The sequence below is a fragment of the Mustelus asterias genome, unplaced genomic scaffold (genome assembly GCF_964213995.1).
Source record: "Mustelus asterias unplaced genomic scaffold, sMusAst1.hap1.1 HAP1_SCAFFOLD_47, whole genome shotgun sequence".
NCBI classification, from domain to species: domain Eukaryota; kingdom Metazoa; phylum Chordata; class Chondrichthyes; order Carcharhiniformes; family Triakidae; genus Mustelus; species Mustelus asterias.
The window spans coordinates 2,123,732-2,151,619 of NW_027590122.1; the positions used below are offsets into that span (position 1 = coordinate 2,123,732).

A 27,888-nucleotide genomic window follows, 5' to 3' on the forward strand; every position below is an offset into this window, starting at 1 on the left:
TGATAGCTATGGTGTGTTTCTGCTGCTGTTAATAACTGCTGTAACCAGCTTGAGTTAACAATTCAGGTATTTGTTCAAGTTCAGATGGACTAATGGATCAACCAGGGTCTAATTGAATAACAGAGCAGACTTGAAGGGCTGAACAACCTATTCCATTTCCTGAGTAGTCTGTCCACAGGACAGAACCGCTTCCCACACAGAGTAGGTGAATGGCCTCTCCCCAGTGTGAACTTGCTGGTGCCTCCGCAGGTGGGATGACTGAGTGAATCCCTCCCCACACTGAGAGCAGGTGAACGGCCTCTCCCCAGTGTGAACTCGCTGGTGTATCCGCAGGCTAGATGACCGAGTGAATCCTTTTCCACACTGAGAGCAGGTGAATGGTCTCTCCCCAGTGTGAACTCGCTGGTGTGTCCGCAGGCTGGATGAAGCTCTGAATCCCTCCCCACACTGAGAGCAACTGAAGGGCCACTCCCCGGTGTGAACTCGCTGGTGCGTCCGCAGGCTGCACAACTGACTGAATCCCTTCCTTCACAGCACGCAAGAAACAATACTTTTCACTGTCTATGAATACATGTGACAATAAATCAAATCAAATCAAACCCTGCACATTCTTCCTTTTCTGATAACAGTCTAAGTCCCTCCTGAATGCCTCAGTTGAACTTGCTTCCACCCAATCTAGGCAGTGCATCCCAAACCCAAACATTTGTGCTGGAAGGGATTTGCTCAGTCACCGTGTCTCATTGAACATTACCTTGCTCACACTGAAAGGAGTGTTTACATGTTCCGAATGTGTGAAAACCTTTAAAAGCAGACATGAAATGCGCATCACCAACTCATTCACATGAGGGAGATATCATTCACCTGATCCATGGATGCAAAAGGACTTTCCCTTTCTTCCAACCTGTTGAGACACCAATTAGTCCACAGAGGGGAGTAGTTTTTATCAGCTTTGGGTGTGGGAAAGGCTTCATTTAGTCATCCAACCTGGGTGGCACGGTAGCACAGTGGTTAGCACTGCTGCTTCATAGCTCCAGGGACCTGGGTTCGATTCCCGGCTTGGGTCGCTGTCTGTGTGGAGTTTGCACATTCTCCTCGTGTCTGCGTGGGTTTCCTCCGGGTGCTCCGGTTTCCTCCCACAGTCCAAAGATGTGCGGGTTAGGTTGATGGGCCGTGCTAAAATTGCCCCTTAGTGTCTTGAGATAGGTAGGTTAGAGGGATTAGCGGGTAAATATGTAGGGATATGGGGGTAGGGCCTGGGTGGGATTGTGGTCGGTGTAGACTCGATGGGCCGAATGGCCTCTTTCTGTACTGTAGGGTTTCTATGATTTCTATGAACCTGGTTAGACACCAGTGACTTCACAGGTGACTGTAGAGGTTGGCTTCTGCTGTCATTACTGCTGTTTTTTAAAAAAGTTTAAAGTTTATTCATTAGTGTCACAAGTAGCCTTACATTAACACTGCAATAAAGATACTGTGAAAATCCCCTAGTCACCACACTCTGGCGCTTGTTCGGGTACACTGAGGGAGAATTTAGTATGGCCAATGTACCTGACCAGCATGTCTTTTGGACTGTGGGAGGAAACCAGAGCATCCAGAGGAAACCCACACAGACATGGGGAGAACGTGCAGACTCCACAAAGACAGTGACAAAAGCTGTGGATCGAACCCGAGTCCCTGACACTATGAGCCAGCAGTGTTAACCACTGTGCCACAGGGCCACCCAATTGGACTGAACAATGTTCATTCTGCGAGTCAGGTTTTGCTTCTGACAATAATAACCATCCTATCTTGACTGGGCTTTACTTCTGGATAAATATGAAATTCATCAACTTTTTAAAAAATATATATTTTTCTGGATTTTTTCTTTTCCAAAGACTACAGAGCTTTTACATTATTTCTGCTGAGGAACCATTATCACTCTCCATCCATTTCAGGAAACCTCATCTGGTAAAGATCCGTTCCCACAGGATTTTAGCTGTAGTGTCTGCATCATTTTTACAAACAGGGAAAGCTTCAACCCACCAGCTAAATATACCTGTAATTAGCAGGATATACCAGTCTCCTCCTTTTAGTGTGGAGAGTGAGCCGGTATAATCAAGCTGCATTGTTTCCCAGGGAAGATCAATAATATGGGATGTGTTCATTAGGACAATGCATTTTGCAGGATCTGATTAGTTTAGATACAGATGAGGCACAGCTTCAGGTGCTGATGGACATTCTGACGCATCCTCAGCTGCTGATAGTATGATCATCTTGTATAATATTGAGGAGTCAAAAAACAAGAAATATGCCTTGCTTTGATCTTATACTACCTTTCTAAGGTGTGACTAAAGTCAAATTCAAACCATGCTTGTGATTTTAAAAAAACTCTATGTCAGATGAGTGAGTCCTTACTTGCTGTGAGTGATGAGGAAAAGTTTTTTCTATGGTGCCCACCCTCTTTGCCCACAGTCACATTTGGGTCAGCGTCCTGATAAGTTTTTAAAAGACATTTACCTGGAGTCTGTCGTACAAGTCCCAATGATTGTGTTTTGAGTGGATCCCATGGAATCTCCTCTAGAGCAGCTTTCCTGGTGATTCAGTCTGCCTGGTTATTACCGTCACTCTTCACTAACTCCTGCTGCTGATCTACCTTCACCTCACAAATAGCAATTGTCCTGGACACTTACCAGCAACATCCCCAATCTTTCAGTTTGGAGTGGTGAGGAGTGGTTTCCTTTCTGCTGTGGAGAAGCCGTGTCTTCTCCCCCAAAGGGGTAGGTTTTCTGTGAGGGAATTACAACCAAAGGAGCTTTCAGAATATTTGGTGATTGTATCAGTAACAGTTTGAAGGCTGTGATCATAATAAATTCAGAGTTCTGGGCTAACTGTTGTGGTTGTGGTGGATATTTAGTGAGGATATGACAACTGTTGTGGAGAATCAAAGACACAGCTCCAGTCTGATACGGACCTTGTTCATAAAATCAGATCACATAAACCCCAGTGCAATCTAACAGTGATTTGTATTTAACAGGTCCATTGGACATGATCTCTTTGCCTGACTAATATGTGGGATTCTTTCATACTGAAACATCCCAGCCAAGTAATAATTCTGAAGATTCAGGACATGAATTCTTTATCTTTGTAATTCCATCAATCAATCACTCTTAACACACTGGAATACTCCCTTGTCCCTTTAGGATAATATCACTACAGTATATGGGGGTCTGCAGAAATATATAATTAATCTCTGGCAGGCACTTTGTGTGCTTAATGGGCACTTTATATCTGCTCAATGAATTGGATAATCAATCTTTCCACAGGGGCAATTGTGTCTGAGAACTATCCGACTGGAAAACTTTTTCCATTAAGGTCTCAGATTACTGCAGCAGATATACATTGTTCTGACTCTGCCAGCAGGGCTGTGGAATTAATTGGATAGATCTTCCAGAGAGCCAACACAGACATAATGGGCCAAATGGTTTCTATTTGTGTTGTATCATTATATAGAAGAGTGAATATTCAGTATCAGGGACAGAGAGAGGAACCAGTGACTGTGCGATTGAACCCAGCCAGAATCAGCACCATCAACAGAGGAGTTTGGATACAGGAGTTGGGACGTCTTGTTGAAGTTGTACAAGACATTGGGAAGACCACACTTGGAATACTGTGTGCAATTCTAGTCACCCTATTATAGAAAGGATATTATTAAACTAGAAAGAGTGCAGAAAAGATTTACTCGGATGCGACTGGGACTTGATGGATTGAGTTATAAGGAGAGGCTGGATAGACTGGGACTTTTTTCTCTGGAGTGTAGGAGGCTGAGGGGTGATCTTATAGAGGTCTATAAAATAATCAAGGGCACAGATCAGCTCGATAATCAATATCTTTTCCCAAAGGTAGGGGAGTCTAAAACTAGAGAGCATAGGTTTAAGGTGAGAGGGGAGAGATACAAAAGTGTCCAGAGGGGCAATTTTTTCACACACAGGGTGGTGAGTGTCTGGAACAAGCTGCCAGAGGTAGTCGTAGAGGTGGGTACAATTTTGTCTTTTAAAAAGCATTTAGTTACATGGGTACGATGGGTATAGAGGGATCTGGGCCAAATGCAGGCAATTGGGATTAGTTTAGGGGTTTAAAAAAAGGGCGGCATGGATAAGTTGGGCCGAAGGGCCTGTTTCCATGCTGTAAACCTCTATGACTCTATGAGTGAGAGGGGAAACGGTGTAAAAACGTTGATACCTCTGTGTGATCCACAGCAGATCTTCCAGAAATAGAGCACAGCAAATCACCAATTCACAATATTTTGTTATCTCAAATGTTAACAATTTTATTTTGTATTAACTGTTTGAGAATTCAATTGTGCAGTTATCACCCAGCATTCGCTGCGGGTGTGAAAGTGCCCTATTCACGCCACAGGCGCCCAATGCGCAGGCGCAGTGTCACTTTACTCGGAGCCCTGCGAGTGCGGGAGACAGTTTTTCCAGCGGTGAGAGTCGATGGGGCGGAGGGCGGTGCAGAACCGGGGTGGGGAGGGAGCGGAGGCTTCACAAACACCCGCTGGAGGCCGCAAGGTCGGAATCAGACCCTACGGGTCTCGGGTTTGAGGCTGCGGGGATTTTATCCGGGATCAGGCCCTGTGCCGCGGTCGCCATCTTTGTTCCGCGGGGAGCAGGGCGCATGCGCAGGCAGTGGGCGGAGCTAAACCAGACAATGTTGGAAAAGCTCAACAGGTCTGACAGCTTCTGTGGGGACAGAATCAGAATGGAGCCAATGTTTCCAGTCTGGATGACCCTTTGTCAGAGCTAAGGGTAAAGAGAATCAGAAAAGATTTATACTATGGGGTGGAATGGGACAAAGGGAATGTAATTAGGATAAAGATGGCACGGCTTCACCTGAAAGGGGTGTTTAGGATCTTGGATGGTGAGCAGAGAGGAGGTAAAGGGGCAGGTGTTGCACCTTCTAGCAGGACCCAGACCTTCCTGTCATTTGCCACTTCAACAGACCACACTACGCTCTCGTCCACATGTCCATCCTTGCAATGTTCTGGTGAACCCCAACGCAAACTGGAGGAACAATTGGGCACTTTAAAGCCTTCTGGATTGAACATTGAGTTCAACAACTTCAGAGCATGAATACTCCCCTCCACCATCACCCCATTTCCATTTATTTTATTTAATCCTGTTTCTTCTTTTCATCTCATTCATCCATTTTTATCATCCTTCTTTCTCTCTTTCATTTTTCCACTTTTCCAATCCCACTCTCCTTGCCTCCCCCACCCTCACCCCACCGTTCAAGCCAACTGCCTGAACCATCTGTATCTCTATTCTGCCATTCACACATTATGATCCCTTAATGGACACTTTTAGCACTTCTCTCTGTCATCTTTATCCTAATTTACATTCTTTTTGTCGTTTTACAGCTCCCCCTCCCCCACCCTCAATTTCTTTTTGATTTTCTTTGTCCTTAGCTCTGACAAAAGGACATCCAGACTCAAAACGTTGGCTCTATTCTCTCCACAGATGCTGTCAGACCTGCTGAGATTTTCCAGCATTTTCTCTTTTTGTTTCAGATTCTGGCATCTGCAATGGGTGGAGCTCCAGGGTCCTGGTAACCAGGAGAGAAGATGTTTGATTCGTTGACTAACAGGGCTGGGTTACTGTACACCCTCTTCAGAGGGGGTGGTTATGCAGGGTGAATGTGTGGCCATCCGAATAACAGAAGAAAAGGATCATCAGAATTAGGAGCAGGAGCAGGCCATTGACACATTCAGTACACATTCAGTACACATTGACACATTCAGCTAGACCATTCAGTAAACTCATGTCTCATCTGATCATTGTATTTTCCTCCAGCCCCAACCTCCCTAACCCATGAGTGGGAGTGAAAATGGTGTAGAAAGCAGTCTTGAATATACTCAATGAACCAGCCTTGACTGCTCACTGGGGGAGAGAATTCCACAGGCTATTGGTCCTCAGAGAAGAAATTTCTCCTCATCTCTGTCTTAGAGCCTTATTTTTAAATTGCCTGCAGTTCTAGATTTCCCGTTTTGGAGAAACATTCTTTCAGGACTTATCTTGTCAAGCACCAACATAATCTTACATGCTTCAGTAAGCTCATCTCTCATTTATCTAAAAGTTAATGAGTACAGATGCACCCTGCCCAAACTTTCTTCATAAAACAAACACATTTATGCCTAGAATCAGCTTAGTGAATCTTGTCTGAACTGCTCCCAATGTAAGCATATTGATCTTAAATAATTGTACACAAGGAAATAGGAGAGAATGTTACAAATTTCTATCTTGGACTGACTGATGGATTTTGGAAACTCCTTTAGCAGGGAGTTGCAAGGGGAGGATTTACACAGCAATCTCAAACAAGGAAAATGTTTATCTCATAATTTCTAACCACAGTTGACACATGACTCTTGTAACCTCCTTTTACAGGGAGTTAGAAGATTTGATGACTGCAATTTTTCCCTGACTCCAGTACTTCTGATATCTTTCCAGCTGCAGGCTCCAGGAGGAGGTTTTAAATTTGAAAAGAGTGAAATTGTTCCAGAGGTGAGTATTATTGAACATTCACCTACAATTCAGAGTTTTTAGTGCTGTGCTCTGTTATCTGAGAGGTTCCTTGGCTCTGGGGCTGGTGTGATTCAGCAGCAAGTTCACACTGGGGAGAGACTGTTCACCTGCATTGTGTATGCAAAGGGATTCAGTCATCCAATCATAGAATCGATGGAACGGAGACAGGCCCTTCGGCCCAAACTGGTCCATGCCGATCAAAATGCCCATCCAAGCTGACCCCATTTGCCTGCATTTGGCCCATATCCCTCTAAACGTTTCCTATCCATGTATCTGTCCAAATACCTTTTAAAAGTTGTCAATGTCCTTGCCTCAACCACTTCCTGTGGCAGTCCATTCCACATATGTATCACCCTCTGTGTAAAAAAGATGCTCCTCAGGTTCCCATTAATTCTTCCCCTCTTAACTTAAACCTATGCCCTCTCATTCTTGATTCCCCAACCCCGGGAAAAAGACTGAGTATGTTCACCCTATCCATGCCTCTCATGATCTTATACACCTCGATAAGATCACCCCTCAGTGTCCTACGCTCCAAAGAAAAAAGTCTAGTGTATCCAATCTTTCTCTATAACTCAGTCCCTTGAGTCCTGGCAACATCCTTGTAAATCTCTTCTGCACTCCTTCCACTTTAATAACATCTTTCCTATAGCAAGGCAACCAAAACCGAACACAATATTCCAGCTGCGGCCTCACCAACTTCCTGTACAACTGCAACATAACTTCCTAACTTCTGTACCCAATGCCCCGACTGATGAAGGCCAGCATGCCAAAAACCTTTTTCACTTCCCTACCTACCTGTGACTCTACTTTTAGAGAACCGTGCACTTGAACTCCAAGTTCCCTCTGTTCCTCGATACTCCCTCAGGTCCAGCCATTCACCGTGAAAGCCCAACCCTGATTTGACTTTCCAAAATGCAACACCTCACACTTATCTGTATTGAACTCCATTTGCCATTTCTCGGCCCACTTCCCCAGCTGATCAAGATCCTGCTGCAATTTTTGATAACCTTCCTCACTGTCTGCAATACCACCTATTTTAGTGTCATCTGCTGACACATCAGTGAATTCACACTGGGGAGAGGCCATTTACCTGTTATGTCTGTAGGAAGGGATTAACTCAGTCATCCCACCTGCTCAGACACCAGCGAGTTCACAAGTGGTTACAGGGGTTGGATTCTGCTTTACTGCTGCTGTTAATTACATCCAGGATTGAACCATGTTCATTCATCTGAGTCATCAGTGCAGACTTGATGGGCTGAAGAGCCTCTTTCTGCACTGTAGAGATTATGAGTTCTTAAAATTCTGTAGGGAATTAAACATAATTTTACGATTTCTGATTTCTGTACATCTGGAGAGAAATTCCACTCCTTTGTGAGCATTTTGATTGATTTGCTGACTTGCAATAATGTTTTAAATTCATTATTCACTTTAAGCCAGTGAGGAAAGAATGTTCCACAGCAACTTGAATTGTCTATTCTCAGTTTCTGAGCTGTACTGACTGTGATGAGATTTTAAACTCCTTTTACAGGATATTAAAAGGGGAGGATTTGCCAATAGAAATCTCAAAAATTCACATCAAGCTCTGACAGAGTCACTCATTAGGACGGGGAAACCATTGCCTGTTTCACCATCAGAGTGTCAGGAAATGCACCGAGACACAGACACCCACACCATGGGAAAACCGTGGAAATGTGGGGATTGTGGAAAGGGATTCAGATTCCCGTCTGTGCTGGAAACACATCAACGCAGTCACACTGGGGAGAGACCGTTCACCTGCTCCGTGTGTGGGAAAGGATTCAGTGATTTATCTACTCTGCTGAAACACCAGCGAGTTCACACTGGGGAGAGACTGTTCACCTGTTCCAATTGTGGGAAGGGATTCACTCAGTCATCCCATCTGCTGACACACCAGCGAGTTCACACTGGAGAGAAGCCATTCACCTGCTCCGTGTGTGGGAAAGGATTCGGAGATTCCTCCAGTCTGCTGAGACACCAGAGAGTTCACACTGGGGATAAACCATTCACCTGCTCCAATTGTGGGAAGGGATTCACTCAGTCATCCCATCTGCTGAGACACCAGCGAGTTCACACTGGGGAGAGACCATTCACCTGCTCAGAGTGTGAGAAGGGATTCCGTGATTTATCAACCCTGCGGAGACACCAGCGAGTTCACACTGGGGAGAGACGATTTACCTGCTCTGACTGTGGGGAGGGATTCACTCGGCCATCCACGCTGCTGACACACCAGCAAGTTCACGAGTGATGACAGGGGTTGGATTCTGCTGTTATTGCTGCTGTTAATCACATCCAGGACTGAACCATGTTCATTCTAACAGTTGGTGAAGTGGGAGGGTCGGAGGGTTTCTTGCTGTTGGACTGACCGGTCTCTCAATTTTCATTCCAGTGGCTGGTTCCCTTTGAGCGAGGGCACATTTCCACTGAAATGATCCACAAAAGCAGGTGTCAGATGAGACTGAGATGAGGAAAAAATTCTTCAAAGGGTAGTGAACTTGTGGAATTGTCTACCACAGAAGGCTGTGGAATCCCAATCACTGAATATATTCAAGGAAGAGATAGATTTTTTTTAGATTTTAATGGCTTCAGGTGGTATGGGGAGAATATGGCATTGAGATCGAGGATCAGCCATGATCATGTTGAATGGTGGAGCAGACTTGAATGGCCTGCTCCTAGTTTCTATCGAGTACATTAATTTTACCCTGGATAGTAAATAGTCTTTTTCCTACCACTACAGATGTCTTGTCTTTTATCCGTCCTCGTTCTGAGGGTTGGCCGCGCTCTGGACAATCTTTCTCCACTGCCTGTCCCATCGAGAGGCCGGTCCACATTCTGATATTATCCACCCGTCTCGGGCCTTCCTTGCACACATTTTCCAGGTGTTTGTCTTGCATTACCTCTTTCCAAATACTCTCTCCCTTTTCACAACACCTGTCCAAAATAGGTGAGCTTCCGGGATGTGAGAGCCTCAGACAGGTTCCGGTGAACACCAGCTTTCTCCAGCACCCACTCATTCACCCACTTTGCCGTCCGTGACACACGGAATATCCGTCTGAGTCCTTTCATTTCAAACACTTTTATTGGAACCTCGTCACTCTTAGAATCTTAGAAGCCCTACAGCACAGAAAGAGGCCATTCGGCCCATCTAGTCTGTACCGACCACAATCCCACCCAGGCCCTACCCCCATATCCCCCCGCTAATCCCTCTAACCTACGCATCCCAGGACACTAAGGGGCAATTTTTAGCATGGCCAATCAACCTAACCCGCACATCTTTGGACTGTGGGAGGAAACCGGAGCACCCAGAGGAAACCCACGCAGACACGAGGAGAATGTACAAACTCCACACAGACAGTGACCCAAGCCGGGATTCGAACCCAAGTCCCTGGAGCTGTGAAGCAGCAGTCATAACCACTGTGCCACTGGTCTCGATGGTCCAGCTTTCACAGACGCACATTGTCACTGGCCACACAAGGACTTTCAGGAGATGAGTATTCATTGTAACCGAGATGCTGGGGCTGCTCCATACTGTTTTCACTGAGATTACAACACCATGAACCTTAAGCCTGGCCTGAATTTATTGATAGATTCTGTATCTATCACTACAGGTAGTTCTCAGATAAATACATTAGTCTCTGTTCCATTGAGTCTCCAGCACAGGGTCGGGCCAGTCAGCTCTTTTGGTCTGTCAATAATTTGGTCCACATCAGCCTCCACCTACCCCACTGCATCTCCTCCCGATCAGTATATCCTTCTCTTTTTCCCTCATGTGTGTATCTAACTTTCCTTTCAATGTATTCATGCTGTTCACCTCAACCACTCACCATCGACCAAGTTCCATATTCTCTGTGATTTGGGGTCAATAATGAATTGCCCTTCTTTTTAACATCAGAATTTGGATCAAATTAAACAATCAAATTAAATGAATGGCGGGGGGGTTCGGGGGGGGGGGAGTCCTTTAAAGGGACAAAAACTAAACCGTGAATGAAAAGTTAAAAACTTAAAACTATGATGTGGTTCTGGTGAGAAATGAAGAACTCCAGCCCCCGCAGTGCCCACGGAAGATCTTGTGTTGGTCGGCACCACATGCTCCCTCTCGGTCACAAACATGGGCTGGCACAGTGGTTAGCACTGCTGTCTCACAGCTCCAGGGACCCGGGTTCAATTGCAGCCTTGGGTGATTGTGTGGAGTTTGCACATTCTCCCCATGTCTGCATGGGTTTCCTCTGGGTAGTGTCACAGTAGGTTTACATGAGCACTGTAATGAAGACACTGTGAAACTCTCCTAGTCGCCACACTCTGGTGCCTGTTCGGGTACACTGAGGGAGAATTTAGCACTGGACCCAGTTAGGTTAGGTGCCAATGCACCTAACCAGCACGTCCTTTAGACTGTGGGAGGTAACCGGAGCACCCGGAGGAAACCCACACAGACACGGGGAGAACCTAGACTGTGACCCAAGCTGGGAATCAAACCCAGGTCCCTGGCACTGTGAGGCAGCTAACTGCTGTGCCACCATGCCACCAATGATCCAGGTGAATGTTAAATAAGAGACAGACCAGAATTATAATCCCTAAACTATTATAATGGTTTATTCAAAAAGAGTAAATAATACAAGAGAAATTAAAACAATGAGTCTCACTGCCTTCTGCCTGTCGGGGACCCTTCTAACGACAGCTGGTCTGGAGCTCGAGAGGTCCCGGCAACGTTCGTGATCCCGGTCCAAGGTGAAGACCAACGTACCCGGGTCGAAGCCCCGCCCCCCGTGTTTTACAGTGCGGCACAAACAACCTGACAGGAGATTTGGTCAATTCCCAGGCTTGGGAAACAATAGACAAACACAGCACTGGAAGGTCAGCTTGTTTCTGTAGCGCAGCTGCTTCTTTAGGTTCTCACAGCATGAATAAATGCTGAGTTGACTGGTGAATATCTTAACTCTTTACTTTCTATACATTCCACCCTGAGATTCAGCAGTTAACGCAGCAATCCCATCTGTACCTGTATAACTTCCTTCACAGCAATGACCTGTGTGAACAATGCACGCACTCTGTACCACAAGACAATTAAAATGAACAACAAAAGGGTACAAAGTAGCAGTATGACAACAGGATGTAACATTAAAGTAAAAACAGCAGATGGTTTGGGTGACCATACATTAAAAACATCCCACCAAAGGTGAAAACTGAGGCAATTAAGTTCATCCGATGTTTGGTGAAGTTTGCCTTCAGCATAGGTCATTTCCACACTCTGCCTAAGAAGATGTTGCCTGTCTTGACTTAGGTGTGCAGAAACGTGTGTATTTTGTTCAATAAACCTGCATAATTTATTAAGTTCAATTGAAGGCAGATGCACAATACCGTGGGTGTGTCTATATCAAATAATATGTTCTATTAGTATGTACATCAAATATGTCCCATGCATCTTTCCAACATTGGTTTACAGGGGGTTCAAGCTGTCTGGCATTCAGATGTACATTGTGAGTGCTGGTAATGCAGACATAGTTTTTTTAAATTATTTATGGAGTCACATGTGGGCCAGACCAGTTAAGGACGGCAGATTTCCTTCCCGAAAGGACATTGTGAATCAGATGTTTTTTTTTCTGACAATCGACAATGGTTTCATGGTCATCAGGAGATTCTTATTTCCAGATCTTTTTCATTAAATTTCACTATCTGCTGTGGTGGGATTTGAACCTGGGTCCCCAGAACATTAGCTGAGTTCTGAATGAGTAATCTAGCGATAATATCACGAGGCCATCGCCTCCCCACCAAACTTGTCCAAATTCATGCATAATAGTATCATTAACTGGCGATAATTCCTATTGACATTGGCCATGACTCAGCTGTAAGGTACAAGCTTCATGTATGAGGAGTTATGTAGAGGACATACCACCACAAAAGGCCATTGGCTACAATCCGCCACATTGAGCACGGATGCCTGGACAGTGACGTTATACAAATAATATTTCTGTCCTTCTGCACAAGTACATTTGTTTTGAGTGCATATTTTACTGGATGCCTTCCATCCCCCATGCAGCGGGAGTGAACGCAGCTTAGGAGGTACAAGCCAAGCATGTCCAGCAGCAATTATTTCCCCTTTTCTGTGGGGTTTGGTTTGAGATATGTACCCACACCTTGCCACCCTTACATACAGGTGTGTCATATTCCCTGTCTGGAGGAAGAATTGAAGGGACAGGTTGTTTTATCATCTGACTCACGGGGTTTCATAGAATCCCTACAGTGCAGAAGGAGGCCATTCGGCCCATCCAATCTGCACCGACCACAATCCCACCCAGGCCCTACCCCCATAACCATACTTATTTACCCTATAACACCCTGACACTAAAGGGCAATTTATCATGGCCAATCAACCTAACCCACATCTTTGGAGTGTGGAAGGAAACCGGAGCACTTGGATGAAACCCACGCAGACACGGGGAGAATGTGCAAACTCCACACAGACGGTGACACAAGCCAGGAGTCAAATCCAGGTCCCTGGTGCTGTGAGGCTGCAGTGCTAACCACTGTGCCGCCGTGCCACCCCTCCTTTTTGTGGCCTATTATTCAAATTATGTAAGGCCTTTGCCACTCTTTGAGTGTGTGGTCAAGCTTGATTTGTTGTTTCAATAGCCCATTCATGTGTTCAATCAGGCCAGGCTCGGGGATGTGCAATACCCAATGTATTCCATTCATTGACTCCTGTGTGATACAAATGTCGTCCCAACTTGATTTTTACACGGTGAGATCTTATTCCTTCGCACCTTATCACATTATTATTCTTGATCACTCGAGCTCTGATTTTTCACTGGCCATGCTAGGGTAGGTTTATAACCATTCATTAGAATCTACTCTCGTTTTTCAGTCCAGTGCTACTTGGAGTATACCATCACTTCAGTGACTATCGGGTCATAGTCCCTCACAGTTCTCATCACAAATTTATGATAAATTAATTTAAACAATGCCTGAGAACGCTTCTTAACTTCTTAATCAACTACCTACCACTGTTTGTTGATTGGTCGGACCCCCTTTTCACAGATTCGGGTATCTCAGCCACTGAACACCAGCCGGTCCTGGAATAAGTTTAATTCTAACTCAATGAGGAAATATTCTCACCAGGTCCTCTGTCAGGGCACTGCTAAGCAGCTTTAATGGTCCATGATTGCAGAAACTGAGCTGTAGTCAAATTTGATTGAGTTTTTTGAAGGGGTAACTAAGAAGATAGATGAGGGCAGTGCAGTTGATGTTGTCAACATGAACTTTAGCAAGATCTCTGACAAAGTACCGCATGGTAGGTTGTTGCATAAGGTTAAAATCTCACGGAATCCAGGGTGAGGTATCTAAATGGATACAAAATTGGCTTCTTGACAGAAGCCAGAGGGTGGTTGTAGAGGGTTGTTTTTCAAACTGGAGGCCTGTGACCAGCAGTGTGCCTCAGGGATCAGTACTGGGCCCACTGTTACTTGTCATTTATATTAATGATTTGGATGAGAATATAGGAGGCACGGTTAGTAAGTTTGCAGATGACACCAAGATTGGTGGCATAGTGGACAGTGAAGAAAGTTATCTCCGATTGCAACGGGATCTTGATTAATTGGGCCAGTGGGCTGACGAATGGCAGATGGAGTTTAATTGAGACAAACGCGAGGTGATGCATTTTGGTAGATTGAGCTAGGGCAGGACTTACTCAGTTAATGGCAGGGCGTTGGGGAGTAACAGAACAAACAGATCGAGGGGTACAGGTTCATAGCTCCTTGAAAGTGGAGTCACAGGTGGACAGAATGGTGAAGAAGGCATTCGGCATGCTTGGTTTCATCGGTCAGAACATTGAATACAGGAGTTGGGACGTCTTGTTGAAGTTGTACAAGACATTGGTAAAGCCACACTCGGAATAGAGTGTGCAGTTCTGGTCATCCTATTATAGAAAGGGTATTATTAAACTAGAAATAGTGCAGAAAAGATTTGTAGGATGCAACTGGGACTGGATGGTTTGAGTTATAAGGAGAGGCTGGATAGACTGGGACTTTTTTCTCTGGAGCGCAGGAGGCTGAGGGGTGACCTTATAGAGGTCTATAAAATAATGAGGGGCATAGATGAGGTAGATAGTCAATATCTTTTCCCAAAAGTAGGGGAGTCTAAAACTAGAAGGCATAGGTTTAAGGTGAGAGGGGAGAGATACAAAAGTGTCGAAAGGGGCAATTTTTTCACACAGAGGGTGGTGAGTGTCTGGAACAAGCTGCCAGAGATAGCAGTAGAGGCGGGTACAATTTTGTCTCTTAAAAAGGTTTTAGATAGTTACATGAATAAGATGGGTATAGAGGGATATGGGCCAAATGCAGGCAATTGGGATTAGTTAAGGGGTTTAAAAAAAAAGGCAGCATGGACAAGTTGGGCTGATGGGCCTATTTCCATGCTGTAAACCTCTATGACTCCATAGTCCAGTCCCATAATGCCTCACATTCAAAGTACAGTCCATCAATGATAATGGAATATGTGGCTGTATGTAGCTGCCTCGGCCATGGTCAACCCCAACACTGCCTTCCTGAACTGCTACAATGCCTGAGGTATAGGTGACCCAAAGTGCTGTTAGGCAGGGAGGTCCAGCGACACATTCCAGACTTTCACTAGAATGTAAGTGGGTTCCAGATTGATATATTCCATTCAACCACACCCAAGGTAAGTTATTCCAATTCCGTTATTGTCCAGGACCACATATTTACAATCTCTTTAAAACAGAAATTAAACATTCCCATTTGATTTCAGACAGTAACATATTCTGTTGGATTGATCTTTGTCAATGTCAGGCTGGGGTTGTTCCCCTTGGAGCAAAGGAGGTTGAGGGGAGATTTGATAGAGGTGGACAAGATTCTGACAGGTTTAGATAAGGTGGACAAAGAAAAGCTGTTCCCATTAGCTGATGGGACAAGGATGACAAGCAAATTTAAAGTTTTGGGTGGGATCATAGAATCAGAGAAACCCTACAGTGCAGAAAGAAGCCATTCGGCCCATCGAGTCTGCACCGACAACAATCCCACCCAGGCCCTACCCCCATATCCCTACACATTTACCCGCTAATCCCTCTAACCTACGCATATCAGGACTCTCAGGGGCAATTTTCAGCATGCCCAATCAACCTAACCCGCACATTTTTGGACTGTGGGAGGAAACCCGAGCACCTGGAGGAAACCCACGCAGACACAAGGAGAATGTGCAAACTCCACACAGACAGTGACCCAAGCCAGGAATAGAACCCAGGTCCCTGGAGCTGTGAAGGAGCAGTGCTAACCACTGTGCTACCGTGCTGCCCATGTGAGGAATAATATTTTGATGCAGTGAATGCTAATGACGTGGAACTCGCTGCCTACGAGGGTGGAGGAAGTGGAGACAATAAACAATTACAAAGAAAATTGGATGGGCATTGGGGGGGTTTCAAACAGAAATCCTGACTAAATATCTCTGAACTGCCTAACACCCTGTCACTCTGTGATCCGTGTGAAATTTGAAACCAGGTATTCACAACAAGACTCAAAGAGCATCAGCCATTGGAAGCAAAGTTGTGAGACCGGCCAGTCCAGCAGAAAGAAACCCTCCGACCCTCCCCATTGACCAATATAATTGAGAGCAGAAACAATAACAGCAGAATCGACCACTGGAATCACTCGTGAACTCGCTGGTGTCTCAACAGCTGGGATGAAAGACTGAATCTCTTTTCACACACAGAGCAGCTGAACGGTCTCTCCCCAGTGTGAACTTGTTGGTGTTTCTGCTGGCTGGATGAATCACTGAACCGCTTCCCACAGAGAGCAGGTGAATGGCTTCTCCCCAATGTGAACTTGCTGGTGTGTCCACAGGCTAGATGAAGCTCTGAATCCCGTCCCACACTGAGGGCAGGTGAATGGCCTCTCCCCAGTGTGAACTCGCTGGTGCCTCCGCAGGTGGGATGACTGAGTGAATCCCTTCCCACACTGAGAGCAGGTGAACGGCCTCTCCCCAGTGTGAACTCGCTGGTGTGTCAGCAGGCTGGATGAAGCTCTGAATCCCTTCCCACACTGAGAGCAGGTGAACGGTCTCTCCCCAGTGTGAACTTGCCGGTGCTTCCACAAGCTGGATGACCGAGTGAATCCCTTTCCACACTGAGAGCAGGTGAACGGTCTCTCCCCAGTGTGAACTCGCTGGTGTGTCAGCAGGCTCGATGAAGCTCTGAATCCCTTCCCACACTGAGAGCAGGTGAACGGTCTCTCCCCAGTGTGAACGTGCTGGTGTGTCCGCAGGCTGGATGACCGAGTGAATTCCTTCCCACACTGAGTGCAGGTGAACGGTCTCTCCCCAGTGTGAACTCGCTGGTGTGTCCGCAGGCTGGATGAAGCTCTGAATCCATCCCCACACTGAGAGCAGGTGAAGGCCCTCTCCCTGGTGTGAACTCGCTGGTGTCTCCGCAGGCTGGATGACCGAGTGAATTCCTTCCCACACTGAGAGCAGGTGAATGGCCTCTCCCCCGTGTGAACTCGCTGGTGTATCAGCAGGCTGGATGACAGAGTGAATCCCTTCCCACACTGAGAGCAGGTGAACGGCCTCTCCGCAGTGTGAACTCGCTGGTGTGTCCACAGGCTGGATGAAGCTCTGAATCCATCCCCACACTGAGAGCAGGTGAACGGCCTCTCCCCAGTGTGAACTCGCTGGTGTGTCCGCAGGTTGGAAAACTGACTGAATCCCTTCCCACACTGAGAGCAGGTGAACGGTCTCTCCCCAGTGTGAACGCGCTGGTGTTTCTGCAAGGTGGCTAACAGAGCGAATCCCTTCCCACACTGAGAGCAGGTGAACGGCCTCTCCCCAGTGTGACTGCGCCGATGAGCTTCCAGCTCTGATGGGGCTCTGTATCTCTTCCCACAGTCCCCACATTTCCATGGTTTCTCCATGGTGCAGGTGTCCTTACCTCTCTCTTGGGTGGACAATGAGTTGAAGCCTTGTCCACACACAGGACACTGGTACAGTCTTTCCTCACTGTGAATGGTGTGATATTTATTCAGGCTGTGTAACTAGTTAAAGCTCTTTAGTCAGTACATTGGACACTCTCACTCGAGTGTGGCTGTGTGTTGGTGCTTTTCCAGTCACACTGATGTTTGAATTTTTTTTCAAATCAACAGACTGGACAATCATTTCTCCTTCTAGATTCAAAGGCTGATGATATTCAGCTCCCAAGGAATGTGACTCTGTCAGATCTAGACGTGACATTTGAGATTTCAGCCTGTGGTTCCTCTTTCAATATCCTGTAAAATGAGTTAGAAATAGAAGTAGAAATTCAGAACAGACAATTCTAGTTTCTATGGAACATTCTTTCCTCTCTCATTCCCCAAAAGCTGTAAATCTCCATCCCACACACTCTCCCTCCATTCTCACTCTGCTGTATCTAATATTCACCCTCCCAATTCTCCTGAAGGTGCTGATTGAGGCTGATTGACAGATCCATGCTCACTGCTTCCTGTCCACCACACACAAATCATAAGAAACAGGAGCTGCAGTTGGCCATTCAGCCCATCGAACTGCCTCAACCATTCATTGAGAATTGGCTGATCGACCTCACACTATTTGCACAGCGCCACTATTTCCCAAACTATCATGGAAGTTAGTAAGATAGAGGGTTATCGGTAAGCCTCGGAGCTAGGGACATTTCGGCGTAACTTGTGAGCCGAAGGGCCTGTTTGTGCTGTAGCTTTTCTATGTTCTATGTTCTGTCCCCCATGTTGCTCAATGCCTCAAAAGTTACCAATCTCTCTCTTGAAAATATTTGATGAATGAGGGTCCACAGTCCTCTGGAGTGCAGAATTCAAAAACTTCACCACATCCTCCTCATCTTAACTTTCACTCCATTTTCCCACTTGTTCTCCACAACGCTTGACTCCTTTATCAATGTAATATCCACCTAACTCATCCTCGAATATCTTCAATAACCCTCAGCTTCCACTGATCCCTGTGGAAGAAAAATCCAAAGACTAATGATTCTAATAAGCAAGAGATGAATAACTGGAAATATATAATATATATACTATTCAGGCTGATTGACAGATCCATGCTCACTGCTTCCTGTCCTGGATGTGGAGATGCCGGCGTTGGACTCGGGTAAACACAGGAAGAAGTCTCACAACACCAGGTTAAAGTCCAACAGGTTTATTTGGCAGCACAAGCCACTAGCTTTCGGAGCGCTGCCCCTTCATCAGGTGAGTGGGATTTCAGTTCACAAACAGGGCATATAAAGACACAAACTCAATTTACAAAATAATGGTTGGAATGCGAGTTTTTACAGGTAATCAAGTCTGAAAGGTACAGACAATGTGAGTGGAGAGACGTTTAAGCACAGGTTAAAGAGATGTGTATTGTCTCCAGCCAGGACAGTTAGTGAGATTTTGCAAGCCCAGGCAAGTCGTGGGGGTTACAAATAGCATGACACGAACCCAAGATCCAAGTTGAGGCCGTCCTCATGTGTGCGGAACTTGGCTGTCAGTCTCTGCTCAGCAACTCTGCGCTGTCGTGTGTCGTGAAGGCTGCCTTGGAGAACGCTTACCCGAAGATCAGAAGCCGAATGCCCGTGACCACTGAAGTGTTCCCAACAGGAAAAGAACACTCTTGTCTGGTGATTGTTGAGCGGTGTTCATTCATCCGCTGTCATAGCGTCTGCATGGTCTCCCCAATGTACCATGCCTCGGGACATCCTTTCCTGCAGCGTCTCAGGTAGACAACGTTGGCCGAGTTGCAAGTGTATGTACCGTGTACCTGGTGGATGGTGTTCTCACGTGAGATGATAGCATCTGTGTCGATGATCCGGCACGTCTTGCAGAGGTTGCTGTGGCAGGGTTGTGTGGTGTCATGGTCACTGTTCTCCTGAAGGCTGGGTAGTTTGTTGCAGACAATAGTCTTTTTGAGGTTGTGCGGTTATTTGAAGCCAAGTAGTGGGGGTGTGGGGATGGCCTTGGCGAGATGTTGGTCTTCATCAATGACATGTTGAAGGCTCCGGAGAAGATGTCGTAGCTTCTTCGCTCCAGGGAAGTACTGGACGACAAAGGGTACTCTGTCCTCCTGTCCAGTGTTTGTCTTCTGAGAAGGTCAGTTTTTCGCCATGGCGCATCGGAACTGTCGATCGATGAGTCGAGCGCCATATCCTGTTCTTATGAGGGCATCTTTCAGCGTCTGGAGGTGTCTGTTGCGATCCTCCTCATCTGAGCAGATCCTGTGTATACGGAGGGCTTGTCCGTAAGGGATGGCTTCTTTAACGTGTTTAGGGTGGAAGCTGAAGAAGTGGAGCATCGTGAGATTATCCGTGGGCTTGCGGTACAGTGAAGTGCTGAGGTGACCGTCCTTGATGAAAATGCGTGTGCCCAAGAATGCAACCGATTCCGGAGAGTAGTCCATGGTGAGTCTGATGGTGGGATGGAACTTGTTGATGTCATCATATCGTTGTTTCAGTGATTGTTCACCATAAGTCCAAAGGAAGAAAATGTCATCGATGTATCTAGTGTACAGCTTCGACTGAAGGTCCTGTGCAGTGAAGAGGTCTTGTTCGAACCTGTGCATGAAGATGTTGGCATATTGAGGTGTGAATTTGGTCCCCAAGGCTATTCCGTGTGTCTGGATAAAGAACTGGTTGTTGAAGGTGAAGACATTGTGGTCAGGATGAAGTGGATGATTGTAAAATTGCATCTGGAGATTGGCAGTTGTTGGCGTTGAGTACTGAGGCAGTTGCACCAATGCCATCGTCGTGGGGGATGCTGGTGTAGAGTGCCGAGACATCCATTGTGATGAGGAGTGCTCCTGGTTCAACTGCTCCATGTGTGCTGTTTCTGAAGGAAGTCCGTAGTGTCACGACAGAAGCTGGGGTTCTTTGTACAATGGGTTTCAGGATGCCCTCGACGTAGCCGGAGAGTTTCTCGCACAGGGTCCCATTGCCCGATACGATGGGACGGCCAGGTGTGTTTGCCTTGTGTATCTTCGGGAGGTAGTAGAGATCTCCAACGCGGGGAGTACGTGGTATGAGAGCACGGAGGGTGCTCTGAAGGTCCGGATCAAATGTCTTGATCTGTCTGTTGAGTTGACGGGTGTATTCTTTGGTCGGATCTGCAGGTAACTGTCTGTAGTTTTCCTCATTGTTCAGTTGTCAGGACACTTTGCAGTAATTCGTTCTGTTCAGCATGATGATTGCCCCTCCTTTGTCTGCTGGTTTGATGACAATGGTGCGCTTGATCTTGAGAGCGCAGATGGCGTTGCGTTGTGCTTGGGTGATGTTCGGGGCTGTCTTGTGAGTGTGACTGATGAATCTGGCATTGACGCACCTCCTGACGGCTTGGGCATACATGTCAAGTCGAGGGCAGCGGCCTTCCGGAGGAGTCCAATTCGACTCTTTCCTCTTCGGTTGCTGTACCGTGGATCTCTCTATCGGCTGTTCCAGTTCATTGACTATCTCATTATGTTCGCTGTTGGACTCTTGGGGTTTGTGGAAGAACTCCCGCAGCCTCATTCGCCTGATGAATTCCTCTGTGTCTGCTGCGAGACTGATGGGGTCTATTTTGGTGGTGGGGCAGAAATTGAGAACTTCGATTTCATCTGGTTGAAGTGTGTCCGACAAGTTGACAATGGACTTCCCTGCAGTGGTCCTGTTTTCTACTGTGGTACCGGGGGAGGTTTGATTGCTGCTGGTGGTGATGCCGAGTTTCTCAAGTTTCCTGTTCTACCAAATGTGGCATTGTGACGATGGCTTTGTGGTACCAAATAAACCTGTTGGACTTTAATCTGGTGTTGTGAGACTTCTTCCTGTTGTGGGCACAGAGAGCTGAAAATCTTCAAGCTGACAGTCACGTTACAGTTTTACATTTGGATATAAATGAGCAGACTGATGGTGTGTGTAATACACTGTATTACCTGGTTATAGATACATAAAGAATGTGAGGAGAATCTTTACTTAGGCAGCGAGTGGTGACCCAGAAGTTAAAAATTGAAGTGCAAAATGAGAAAAGAAATGGAAAGGGGGAGAAAAGGAAGTGTTTTACTCACAGATGTAGGAGACAGGAGGAAGGCTGAGTCTGTCTGAAGCTTAATCTTCATTCAGAGGGAGAGGAGCAGCAGCAACAATGGACGATGCTCCATGCGGCCATTGACACAAGGCCCCGACTCTGATTGGCTGGAGGACCATCGCCCATCCGGTCCTCCTGGCAACCATTGGTCAATATGCCGCATGTGGACAATGAGGGGGCGGAGCCCAGGCCTACGTGGGAGTGGGCGGGGCTCTGACCGCCAGCCGCGCTGAGCTGGTGTCCAATCCGCAGTGTGCTGCTTCTGTAACCAGTGATATTGCTGCCAATGGGACACTGTGTGCTGGGAACGCCCCTCTGAGTCATTGTGACGGCACAATGGAGCCCTGCCTCAATCAGCCAATAGCAATCACTGTGCTCCGCGGTGACGTCTCCGGGTTCAGGCGCACGGACCCGGGAGCCCCGCCCCCACCCATTGTTCCCCAGTCTGTCCATTCCACACATTGTTAGTTCAGTCATTTAGACAATTTCAATTCCACTCCGTTATTTTCCAGTTCTGTTCCTGTCCCGCCTGGGGTCACATCTACTCGATCTTTCCTACTCCTGAAGGAGCGCCGTCAGTTCTGGGTTACTAGTCCATAAAAGATGTAAAAGATTCTCCAGCTCTCTTTACCCCTGTCCAACTTGTGGACAGTTCTTACTCAGTATTATTTCTCCCAAGCCCTTAATTGTCCCAATCCATTATATGATCCATTTTACTGTAATTTTCCTCACTTTGTGTCCATGTGCAGTGTGTTTAATTGGATCCTGATTGTTTTGAACTCAGTTTCTCTGGAGTGTGTGTCAATGCCTTGATGATGTCACAATGTTGTCTCAATCCCCTGGCCACATTAACCATTTCATCTCCTGCAGTGTTTCAAGTAGCTGTGTGTGTTTGGGACCCGCTCTTCACTCCATCTCACCATGACTTTAGGCTTGCTATTTTTCACATGTAACAAATCACATCTGTACACTCACTCCAGTATCGTAAATTCATGTCACACATTCTTAACTCTCAGATGTGCTGATGAAAAGATCAAAGTGAGTGTCTGTCTTTCTTATCTCCCCTTGTTATGGTGCTGGTATTTCATGTAGTGGCCGGGCTTTCAAATGTGGATTTCTTTAAAACAAAGTTCATGGATGTAGAAACGTTTCAGAGACCAAGTATTATGCTGGCTTTCACTGATTTACAACTCAGCTAATACAAAGAGCTCACAGAGACAGTAATTCTGTTGAATATGTGCTTTATTGCCCAGGCCTGGTCCAGGGGCGTCAGAGAATAATTTGGGGCAGCCAAACTATTCTAAATCCCATTGCTTCCAATATTACAATTATACAACTTTCAAAAATCATTTCCCCACCCACTTTGCTCACCCAGCCAGACATCAGCCAATCATTATTCGTCTAGATTATTTACCTTGGCCAATAACATGTCACTCTCTGGCAGCGTGAGAATACATAGGTCCATAAATTCAAAAGTGCTTTTCCACTGTGTCTGAGCAACTCCTTATCGGAAAAGTCTCCCAGCAATTCTTTATCGGGAAATGGTATGCTCTTATTCATTCAATTGTCTGGGAAGCTTGTACTGTCTGGAGCCAACACTGATAAGAGGTTTTTTTTGCTTAACTCAGTAGCTGTATTGTTTTCAAAGAATGTGGTTCTTCTTACCTTGCTATATACCATCATGCCTTAGAGTGTCATTAGCCAAGGTGTATGATTTTAATACAGAATATATGTTATCAAAAATAAATGTTTAAATTCACTAACAATGCATTTCTATGCAAACAGTACCTTTGTAACTCCACGTACTTTGTGATTCTTCTTTAATATATTCACTCTAAATTAACCTATTCTGATATATTAGTCTTTTAGTCCCAGGTTGTCCTGAACCCCCTCGAACAATGGACAAGGATGTAAATATCTCCCAGAGAAAGTGATCAACTTATTCATCCCATCGACACATTCCAGACTTTCACTGGAATGAACCAGGATTCCACACTGATATATTCCATTCAACCTCACCCAAAGTGAGCTATTCCAATTTCTTTGTTCTCCAGGACAATATATTCACAATATCTTTAAAACAGAAATTAAACATTCCCATTTGATTTCAGGTATTAACATATTCTGTTAGTTTGTTCTTTATTGTCAATGTCAGGCTGGGGTTGTTCCCCTTGGAGCAAATGAGGCTGAGGGGAGATTTGATAGAGGTGGACAAGATTCTGACAGGTTAAGATAAGGTGGACAAAAAAAAGCTGTTCCCATTAGCTGAAGGGACAAGGACGAGGGGGGCACAGATTGAAGGTTTTGGATCAGAGATGCAGCGGGGGATGTGAGGAAGAATATTTTGATGCAGCGAATGGTAATGACCTGGAACTCGCTGCCTACGAGGGTGGAGGAAGTGGAGACAATAAACAATTACAAAGGAAATTGGATGGGCATTTGGGATGTTCCAAACAAAAGTGCTGACTAAATATCTCTTAACTTCCGGCCTGGATTCAATTCCTGGCTTTGGTCACTGTCTGTGTGGACTTTGCACATTCTCCCTGTGTCTGCATGTGTTTCCTCCAGGTGCCCCGGTTGCCTCCCACAGGCCAAAGATATGCGGGTTAGGTGGATTGGCAATGCTAAATTGCCCCTTAGTGTTAGAGGGACTAGCTAGGGTAAATGCATGGGGTTATGGGGATAGGACCTGGGTGGGATTGTAGTCGGTGCAGACTCAATGGGCCAAATGGCTCCTTTTGCACTGTCGGGATTCTATGATTCCTAACACCCTGTTACTCTGTGATCCTTGTGAAATTTAAAACCAGGTATTCACAAAAAGACTCAAAGAGCATTAGCCCACTGGAGGCAAAGTCGTGAAAGGGGCCAGTCCAGCAGAAAGAAACCCTCCGAACCTCCCCATTGACCAACTGTGAGAATAAACAAAATGCAGTTCTGGATGTAATTGAGAGCAGAAACAATAACAGCAGAATCCAACCCCTGGAATCACTCATGAACTTGTTGGTGTACCAACAGCTGAGATGAAAGACTGAATCTCTTCTCACACACAGAGCAGCTGAACGGCCTCCCCACAGTGTGAATTCCCTGGTGTGTCTGCAGGCTGGATAACCGAGAGAATCCCTTTCCACACACAGAGCAGGTGAACGGTTTCTCCCCAGTGTGAACTTGTTGGTGTCCCCGCAGGCTGGATGAATCACTGAACCGCTTCCCACACTGAGAGCAGGTGAATGGCCTCTCCCCAGTGTGAACTCGCTGGTGCCTCCACAGGTTGGATGAACAAGTGAATCCCTCCCCACACACAGAGCAGGTGAATGGCCTCTCCCCAGTGTGAACTCGCTGGTGTATGTGCAGGCTGGATAAATGACTGAATCCCTCCCCACACTGAGAACACGTGAACGGTTTCTCCCCAGTGTGAACTCGCTGGTGTGTCCGCAGGCTGGATGAATCACTGAACCATTTCCCACACTGACAGCAGGTGCACGGTTTCTCCCCAGTGTGAACTCGCTGGTGTCGCCGCAGGCTGGATGAATCACTGAACCGCTTCCCACACTGAGAGCAGGTGAATGGCCTCTCCCCAGTGTGAACTCGCTGGTGTCTCCACATGTTCGATAACCGAGTGAATCCCTTCCCACACTGAGTGCAGATGAATGGCCTTTCTCCAGTGTGAACTCGCTGGTGCGTCTGCAGGCTGGACAACTGACTGAATCCCTTCCCACACTGAGAGCAGGTGAACGGCCTCTCCCCAGTGTGAACTCGCTGGTGTATCTGCAGATTGGATAACTGAGTGAATTCCTTCCCACACTGAGAGCAGGTGAACTGTCTCTCCCCAGTGTGAACGCGCTGGTGTTTCTGCAAGGTGGCTAACAGAGCAAATCCCTTCCCACACTGAGAGCAGATGAACGGCCTCTCCCCAGTGTGGCTGCGCCAATGAGCTTCCAGCTGAGATGGGACTTTGTATCTCTTCCCACAGTCCGCACATTTCCATGGTTTCTCCATGGTGCAGGTGTCCTTGCCTCTCTCTTGGGTGGACAATCAGTTGAAGCCTTGTCCACACACAGAACACGGGTACAGTCTCTCCCCACTGTGAATGGTGTGATATTTATTCAGGCTGTGTAACTGGTTAAAGCTCTTTAGTCAGTGAACTGGAACACTCTCACTCCAGTGTGGCAGTGTGTTAGTGTTTTTCCAGTCACATTGATGTTTGAAATTTTTTCAAATCGACAGACTGGACAAACATTTCTCCTTTCGGATTCAAAGGCCGATGATATTTAGCTCCCATGGAATATGACTCTGTCAGATCGAGACGTGACGTTTGAGATTTCAGCCTGTGATTCCTCTTTCAATATCCTGTAAAACGAGTTTACAAAAAAGTTATCACTGTCAGTACAGGATAGAAATTCCGAACAGACAATTCTAGTTTCAATGGAACATTATTTCCTCTCTCATTCCTCAAAATCTCCATCCCACACACTCTCCCTCCATTCTCACTCTGCTGTATCTAATATTCACCCTCCCAATTCTCCTGAAGGTGCTGATTGAGGCTGATTGACAGATCCATGTTCACTGCTTCCTGTCCACCACACAGAAATCATAACAAATTGGAGCTGCAGTTGGCCATTCAGCCCATTGAACTGCTTCAACCATTGATTGAGAATTGGCTGATCGACCTCACACTATTTCCATAGAACATAGAACATTACAGCGCAGAACAGGCCCTTCGGCCCACGATGTTGCACCGACCAGTTAAAAAAAAAAAAAACTGTGACCCTCCAAATAGGGCCAATATTTCCCAAACTATCCCCCAGGTTGCTCAATGCCTCAAAACTTATAAATCTCTCTCTTGAAAATATTTGATGACTGAAGCTCCACAGTCCTCTGGAGTGCAGAGTTCAAAAGCTTCACCACATCCTTGAGTGAGGAAATCTCTCCTCATCTTAACTTTCACTCCATTTTCCCACCCGTTCACCATAACGCTTGAATCCTTTATCAATGTAAAATCCATCTAACTCATCCTCGAATATATTCAATAACCCTCAGCTTCCACTGATCCCTGTGGAAGAGAAATGCAAAGACTAATGACTCTAATAAGCAAGAGATGAATAACTGGAAACATATAATATATATCTCATTCAGGCTGATTGACAGATCCATGCTCGTTGCTTCCTGTTCTGGACACAGAGAGCTGAAAATCTTCAAGCTGACAGCCACGTTAAAGTTTTACATTTGGATATAAATGAGCAGCCTGACCATGTGTGTAATACACTGTATTACCTGGTTACAGATACATAAAGAATGTGAGGAGGATCTTTATTTAGGCAGAGAGTGGTAACCTGGAAGTTAAAAATTGAAGCCCAGAATGAGAAAAGAAATGGAAAGGGGGAGAAAAGAAAGTGTTTTACTCACAGATGTAGGAGACAGGAGGAAGGCTGAGTCTGTCTGAAGCTCAATCTTCATTCAGAGGGAGAGGAACAGCAGCCACAATGGAGGAAGCTCCGCGCAGCCATTGACACAAGGCCCCGACTCTGATTGGCTGGAGGACCAGCGCCCATCCGGTCCTCCACGCGTTGCCATTGGTCAATCTGCCGCATGTAGACAATGAGGGGGCGGGGCCCGGCCCGACGTGGGGGTGGGCGGGGCTTTGACCGCCAGTTGTGCTGAGCTGGTGTCCAATCCGCAGTGTTTTGCTTCTGTAACCAGTGATATTGCTGCCAATGGGACACTGTGTGCTGGGAACGCCCCTCTGAGTCATTGTGACGGCACAATGGAGTCCTGCCTGAATCAGCCAATAGCAATCACTGTGCTCCGCGGTGACGTCTCCGGGTTCAGGCGCGCGGACCCGGGAGCCCCGCCCCCACCCATTGTTCCCCCAGTCTGTACATTCCACACATTGTTAGTCCAGTCAGATAGACATATATCTGTCTGGCAGCCTGCATGGAGATTTCCAGCTCTCTGTGTCCAGGACAGGAAGCAGTGAGCATGGATCTGTCAATATATAGAACGGGGCAAGGGTTTGATATGCAAAGGGCCAGCATTGAATCAGTGGACCGAATGGCCCCATTCTAGACCCTAATGTCTGACTGATTTAAAGAGAGAAATTTCAGCTGTTCCAGTCTCTCCAACAAACTGAATTGCCTCATCATAGAATCGTACAGTGCAGGAGAGGCCCTTCAGCCCATTGAATCTACACACAAGAAACACCTGACCTCCCTCCTAATACCATTTACCAGCACCTGGCCCATAGCCTTAAATGTTCTGACTTG

The 27,888-nt window shown here is 46.4% G+C and overlaps 1 protein-coding gene across 1 annotated transcript; it reads right to left on the bottom strand.

Moving 5' to 3' along the window:
* Nucleotides 1-147: 147 nt before the first annotated feature.
* On the bottom strand, nt 148-27,143 carry LOC144483185 (uncharacterized). The gene is made up of 4 exons (XM_078201977.1): nt 26,900-27,143; nt 24,907-25,975; nt 16,419-17,439; nt 148-418 (listed from the first exon to the last, which is right to left on the bottom strand). The coding sequence occupies exons 2-4, from the start codon at nt 25,622-25,624 to the stop codon at nt 148-150; spliced, it is 2,010 nt and encodes a 669-aa protein (XP_078058103.1). The 5' UTR covers nt 25,625-25,975; nt 26,900-27,143.
* Between the last annotated feature and the right edge of the window lie 745 nt (nt 27,144-27,888).

What these genes read in the sequence shown, in the direction of transcription:
- LOC144483185 (XM_078201977.1), bottom strand. Translation starts at nt 25,624, where the DNA reads ATGGAGAAACCATGGAAATGTGCGGACTGTGGGAAGAGATACAAAGTC. An exon ending in GTGTGGGGAGGGATTCACTT is followed by an intron (nt 17,440 to 24,906) that starts GTTCATCCAACC and finishes AGAGATACAGAG; the next exon opens with CCCCATCAGAGCTGGAAGCT. An exon ending in TTCAGAGCTTCATCTAGCCT is followed by an intron (nt 419 to 16,418) that starts GTGGACACACCA and finishes AGCTTCATCCAG; the next exon opens with CCTGCGGACACACCAGCGAG.